Here is a 7,039-nt window from a genome sequence, read left to right on the forward strand (position 1 = left end):
AAATACGCTCTAATAAATTCCGAGTAACTGCGTTGTCCAATTAACTCAAGTTAATTATTTTATTTTTTGTTTTAAAAATAATTATTTGATGTTGATCCGATTCAATTTCATCAAGTTAGCAAGATTTAGTTAAATTAATATTTTTTTATTTAAATTTAAATTTTATTTATAAAAAATCTAATTCACGAGTTTTTTTATATATGAGAACAAACCATTAAACACCTCAAATTCCATCGTATTCATACCTGCCATCCCAATGATTCAATATTTCAGACGAAGTCTACTACTGGGCCCAAGACATGGGCGAATGGTTTTAAAATTGAGAGAGAAAGGGTGGATTGTAATTTTAAGATAAGTCATCCCTACAAGTCCACTCTCTCTATCCATGGAAAATTTTGGTGCCGGGAATTGATGGCTATATATTGACTTCGTGAAGTAAGAATCAAGTTAGAAAATAAACTCCAGAAGTTGATGGCTATTCACATCATTTCTGTTTCTCTCTTTTCTCTCAAATCTTTTGCTTCGTGGTTGGTATTACTGCATATATTCCTTTAACAATTTTTTTACAATTTCTTAAAGTCAGGGCTCTGAGTAGACCAAGATTGACAGCACACCAATAAGCTCAAGTATTTATAGGGTCATCAAAAATCCGATAAACCAAGTAAATCGAGAAAATCAGAAAAACATTAATCAAAAAACCCAAATTAAAAAAAAAAATTGATTAAACCGATTATAATATTTCAAAAAATCCCGATTCGTTTTGATTTTCGGTTTTGTACTGCAGAAACCGGTTAAACTAGGAATACTTTTAGCACTTGATCTTGCATCAGGAGAATGGGTTGGGAAAATCAACAGAGCATGCCATGATATAGCTCCAACAACCAACCATTAAAAAGTCCAAGTGGTCAGAACTTTGTGGCTTTCGCGTCTCCTAGAACAACTGTTGCTGCAAAAAACCAGGGAAATGAAAACACATTCCAAGATCCTCATAATGTTTGAGGTCATGGGTGACAGTATATGAAAACTGATTCAATTGCATCGATCATTAATCGAAATCATGAACAGATTGCGTCTTTTGATTCAGGATAACGAGACTTTCAAATCAAGATCTCAAAGTAACTGTTTTTTTATGAAAAGAAAGAGTCTCGTAGGCAGTCAAAGTTGCAGGCTACTATAGAAAATTGAACGTCTTCCACTTTTGTTATTGAATTTTAATTCTATCTTTTAATTTGATAATTTTCAATCAAAATTAATTTTAAAATTTCTAATCTTGATGATTATTATATTTTATTTTTACAATAAAAATATCTATATTAATTTATTGTTAAAATTTAATAAAATCCATTCAATTTTTAATTAAAATGAAATATATTCAAATTATAAAACTCTCTCAATTATATTTTAAAGACATGCCTATTTATTTTTTTATTATAAGTGAACTTATCTCGTGAGAATATATATAGAAACAAAAAAAAATAATTACCAATTAAATTTCATCATGTATTATTTTTTATTTTATATAAAAAGATGAAATAAAATAGATAAAATAACATGAAAAAAATGGACCTTTACATATATTTTGGTTAATAGAAAATTGACACATAAAATAAGATATTTAATATATCTTATTATAAATAGAAGATTCTATAATTAAAAATTAATTAATAAAATAATATCATATTACATTTTTTTAATATGAAAGCCCTTATAAATATTTATAAATAAAAGTTCTCATGACCTTTCTTTGCAAAATACCACCAACCGATATTGCGAGCACTGTATTTACCATGGAAACCACAATAATAATTTCTAAAAAAACGAGAAGCTATTTCTACTCTGGCTACCTCTTCCTTTGATTGGATATCATTTCCTTCCTCTTCATGCAACCATTGGACACCAACGGTCCTTAATTGGATAGCTGGACCATGTGGACGCACTGAAATACTCACGTCATCATCATTATCAAATGTAGGATCATTGCCCCCTAATTTCGTGTGCAATATCAATTGGATTTCACGACGAACACCACGCTTGTTGATCATAGAGGAGACAAAGGATTGACAAAGCAAGGATCGACCACTCGTATTGTTTCTGATTTCAATATGAACATTACTAAAGCCACGGTATGCTGACGTCACACAACTCATGAACAGATTAAAGCCACATATCCGGTGCGCAGGAGGTGATGAGGATATTTTGAATGAAAAGTTATCTACAAACTCATTCTGAATTAGCCATTTATCCTCTTCTTCCTCCTCATCAAACCACCTCGACTTCTCTTCATCAAATACAGATACGAGAAGGCTGAATATGCCATCCATAAATATTATCTGTACCACCAAAACAATGTCTATAAAATGAGCAAAAGGAAAGTATTCAAATGTAGATTTCCAAAACAATAAAATGGGAGAGGGAGGACCTGAAAACTCGATGTCTGTATTTGAGCACTAACCGTTTCCATTATTCTCAACATGTGAGAGTCAAACATCTGGATTAATTCTTGCTTTATCCGATCTTGGAACTTGACTGAGTGATTTGGATTTCGAAGGTTTTGCAGTGAATAGCAAAAGGACACATCTAACGAATCCATATGGGGTGGAAGCTCTGGGATTGTCTGAAGCATTTTGCAATTTCTTAAATATAGGGCTCTGAGTAGACCAAGATCCTTGATGCTTTCTGGAAGAAAACGAATTGGAGTTCCACTTAAATCTAGACTCTCTAATAAGCGTGGCAGTGAAAACAAGGTAAATCTCAACATTTTCCTCGTTGAAAACCTAGAGGGAAAGAATAGCTTCAATGGAAGAGATGAAATGAATGATGTACTTGCAACAATTCCATCACTTTGAAGCAACTTGCGCCCCTGTTGATGCTCTAACTCCATATTCAGGCTGTCAAGATTTGAGCAACCATCTAAAACCAGCTCTTGAAGTGAATTCAATCTACTCATTTCTTCTGGAAGCTCCGTAAGACTTGTACAATTTCTTATATTTAAGATGAACAATCTTTGTAAATCACCAATAGATTTGTGAATTTGAACCAAACGGATGCAGTCTTCAAGTATTAACTTTTCAAGGGCTGGGAGACCCGAGAAGTCTGGGGTTCTAAAGAGATCACGTGAGTGACGGAGATCAAGAACTTTCAATTTTGGAAGAAACTGCAAAAATACATGAATTTAGTTGTTATCAATTCAAAACGAGAGAGATAGTTATAAAGAGAGACTCGATGCATACCAGTTTGCCCTTCCAAGCATCAACTAGACAACTTCTGGATAGATCAAGAACCACCAGCTTCTCCAAGCATGCGTGATTTGGTATGGATCTCGAAGACAATCCATGCCAACATAACCATATCAAATTCTTGGAAAAGTGCTCGAAACTTCCATGAAAATTAGTGTAGTTTAGTTGGAGAAATTTTACATCTGGCATCTTTCTAAAAACATCCGCGCTGAGGATGGGAAACAAACTTGTTTGGTCAGTTTGTAATTTTCCCCCATCTAAAAACTCGGAAAGCCATTGTTTAAAGAAGTTAAGCCTGCGGCGCTTACGCCAAACCATTGAATCAGTACAGACAACTTCTGCATAATGATCTTTCATTAATGCATGCATGTCAATGGTAAGGCCCCGCAAGTTTTCAGCATCCTGCATAATAATATTATAAGTACATGAGAAAGGAAAGTAGATGAATGAATATGTCAAGGCACCACAAACTATTTTAGTAGACATATAAAAAAATTGAGCTACTTACAGTAGTTCCTTTCAAAACTGTAAAAGCATCCTCGTGACGCCATATTCTTTGACATTTGGGAGATTCTTGACGAGCAATTTCCCTTCCCATATCTCTTACTAGTTGATGCATCCACAACCTTTGATCAATGTTGATTTCAACAAGACATCTATCGATGAGATTGTCAATCCCAAATCTTGCACCTTTATCGAGCCCATCTAGAATCCTAACTGCATCATCCACATCCATTCCATTGAAGAAACATGCGATATCAAGGAATAAGTTCTTCGGATAATCACCATCAAGATAGTCGTAACTAATTCGAAGAACCTTTTGAACTTCAAAATTAGGAATAATTTCCATTTGTTGTAATGCGCTTTCCCATATTTCTCTTCCTTTTCCGGACAATGAAGAGCCAATAACTCCAAGAGCTAATGGAAGTCCATTACAATGATGTACTATTCTCCAAGAGTCTTCTACAAAACCATCAACAGGGTAAGCTCTTCCAAAGGCATTCCAACTGAAAAGCTCAAGCGATTTTTTGTTATCCAAAGGTTCGACTTCGCACCGGACCCACTCAATATCATTAGCTGAAAACAGACCCTTATTTCTGGTTGTTACAATGATCTTACTTCCTTTACAAAGCCAATTTTGCATGCCAACGATTTTATTGAATTGGTCCCTTTTGTCCACATCATCTAGAACAATAAGAGTTCTTCGGTAACATAATGCATCCTTAATCTTCAGAATTCCTTCATCTTCATCATTTATCTCATCAACAGTCTTGTTTAGGATGTCGGAAAGAAGTTGCCTCTGTAGGCAAACTATATCCTTTGACCTAAAATTTGATAGAAAGCTCTTTCCTTCAAATTTATAATAGTTCTGGTTATAAACACTCTTAGCTATGGCTGTCTTTCCAACTCCACCAATTCCATAGAGTATAGCAATGGCAGCATCATGGGACCCATCTTGCAACCATGAGTTGATATCTTGTACTAGAGGATCTCTTCCAATGAAATGAGGGGGTAAATGAAACATTTTTTGATCCAAATTCTTTAAGACCTTCTCCACAATAGATTGGACAAACGGTGCCTCGTACCTACATCAACAAGTAAAATACAATGAAGAAAACAACATTTAGCTATGAAATTAAAGCAGGTTGTGTGTCATTGATTTGATAGTTTAAACCAAATCATGATTGGAAAAAAAAACAATGAAGAAATCATGAGTTTTTTTTTTTTTTTTTTTGTTATATGTTTTCTTATCAGTACACTTAACTGAAAGAAATTAAGAGTTCACAACCAGCATTCTAGTCTTATGCTATGTATAGTTGCATAAAGAGATACAACTTACCCATCTCCTAGAACCATTCCAGCTAAATCAGCCACTTCCTTTAAAGCAATCCTCCACCCATTCACCCGCTCCATCTCCTTGTTGAAGCTCTTTTCATGTTCCACAAATGCTGCAGAGAAGCTCCCTGTTTGACGTGCGACTTGGGATGGATCCACATCATAGAATACTGGCAAAACTATGCAGTCAGCATTCCTCTTACGTTCCATGATCATTACAATTTCATCGAGGCACCATATCGACGAAGCATAGTCTTTGGAGAACACGATTATCGATATTTTTGATTGTTGTATTGCCTTCTGGAGCTCGAAATCTATATTCTCTCCTCTCCGAATTTCATTATCATCTCTAAATGTGTGAATCCCTGCTTGAACCAGGGCCGTGTAGAGGTGATCGGTAAAGTTCTTGCGGGTGTCTTCACCTCTAAAACTCAAGAACACTTGATATTTACAATTAGGAAACCGTGAGGAGTAGGATTCTTGATATTTCCCAGCAGCCATTTCGAGTCTAGCAAAGATAAGACTTTTCAAAGATCTGAACAAAATAAAACAGTTTTCAAGATCGACAGCACACCAATAAGTTGAAGTGTTCATGTATTATTATCTTACTTTATCTTTAAAACAGTTTTCAAGTTAATTCCCTGCAATCAAATCCTCCATGCCCTTTCAGAAAAATATCTGTACATATGATAAATCTCTATGCTGAATGATAAATCTCTATGCTGAACCAACGAAATTGGTTGATGAGATCATCAATAATTAGTTTCTAACAGTGAATTAATTTAAGTGATTCTAAAAGAGATAAGAGAGAGAGAGTACCTGTAATCTTTACTGCAGAACAAAATGTTATTTTGAAGAGTTTAATTGATAAAATAATATTTTAAATAGTATAAATATAATGTTTTAATTTTTTTAATAAGTTTGATGTTATTTTCTTTTATATAGTTATATTTAATTGGTTTATTTTTTTGTGGTTTTATTTTGTTGATTTTGATATTTTTAAAAGATATGTAAGAATAATATTTGTGGGAAAGGAAAAACATTTTTATAATATTTTTAAAAAAAATATGTAAAATAAACATAAAAAAACTAAAAATAATATTACGTTGGAGATGCTATGAAGTCAGCCTTAGAAGTCGCTGTTGTATAATTACCAAAAGGGACATTACACACACACACAACACATAATCCCTCCCATCAACTCACACGGTTCTTCTTTCTTCACCCACCAGTAAGAAAAAGGCACGTGGATGATAAGGCTCTCCATATCTGACTTGGAAAGTTTACTAGGGCCTGTAATTCTAGTTGCATCATTTGAATCTGCTGAAAGTAAAGTAGATTTATGAAGAATTAATCGAAAAACAAAGCAATTGGTTAAATTAAATAAATTAGTCAACTAGTATAATTTTTTTATTAGTGTTTCATTTAAATAATTTAATTTCTTGTTTATTTAGAATTTATTCATTTAAAATAATTTAATTTCTCATATATAAAAAACTCGTGAATTAGATTTTATATAAAAACATAAAAAATATATTAATTTAAAATAAAAAAATTTTAATTTTTTAAAAAACACATGATACCAAGCACATCCTATATTTGTAATTGGACCAGTCTACAACTGGGCCCAAGACATGGGCATGGTTTTAAAATTGAGAGAGAAAGGGTGGATTGTAAATTTAAGACAAGTCATCCCCACAAGTCCACTCTCTCTATGGTATGGAACGTTTCCGCGTGAGGAATTTTCCATGGCTAATTAATGTCTAGGCATGGAATTGACGGCTATTGACATCGTGAAGTTAGAAAAATCTAATTAATAGGAGAAGTTTATGGCTATTCACATCATTTCGGCCAAAAATTCTATCGAAAAATTAAGGGGTAAGAAACCCAGGCGATAAGGATTGCATAATGACATAACAGAAAACCATGTGAATAGATTAAAGCCACATATCCACTGGATATTTTGA

The 7,039-nt window shown here is 33.4% G+C and overlaps 1 protein-coding gene across 1 annotated transcript; it reads right to left on the reverse strand.

Annotated features, from left to right (window-relative positions):
- Positions 1-1,607: 1,607 nt before the first annotated feature.
- Positions 1,608-5,742, reverse strand: LOC118035080 (disease resistance protein RPV1). Its single transcript, XM_035040568.2, has 5 exons — positions 5,077-5,742; positions 3,745-4,822; positions 3,231-3,638; positions 2,824-3,154; positions 1,608-2,350 (listed from the first exon to the last, which is right to left on the reverse strand). Exons 1-5 carry the CDS (start codon positions 5,664-5,666, stop codon positions 1,716-1,718), a joined length of 3,042 nt encoding a protein of 1,013 aa, XP_034896459.2. The 5' UTR covers positions 5,667-5,742; the 3' UTR covers positions 1,608-1,715.
- Positions 5,743-7,039: the final 1,297 nt, after the last annotated feature.

The sequence above is a fragment of the Populus alba genome, chromosome 11 (genome assembly GCF_005239225.2).
Source record: "Populus alba chromosome 11, ASM523922v2, whole genome shotgun sequence".
In the NCBI taxonomy this organism is placed as follows: domain Eukaryota; kingdom Viridiplantae; phylum Streptophyta; class Magnoliopsida; order Malpighiales; family Salicaceae; genus Populus; species Populus alba.

Coding starts and splice junctions, on each gene's coding strand:
- LOC118035080 (XM_035040568.2), bottom strand. CDS start 5,666: ATGAACACTTCAACTTATTGGTGTGCTGTCGATCTTGAAAACTGTTTT. Junction 3,639..3,744: donor CAGTTTTGAAAGGAACTACT/GTAAGTAGCTCA, acceptor ATTATTATGCAG/GATGCTGAAAACTTGCGGGG. Junction 2,351..2,823: donor AAGTGATGGAATTGTTGCAA/GTACATCATTCA, acceptor CTCATTTTATAG/ACATTGTTTTGGTGGTACAG.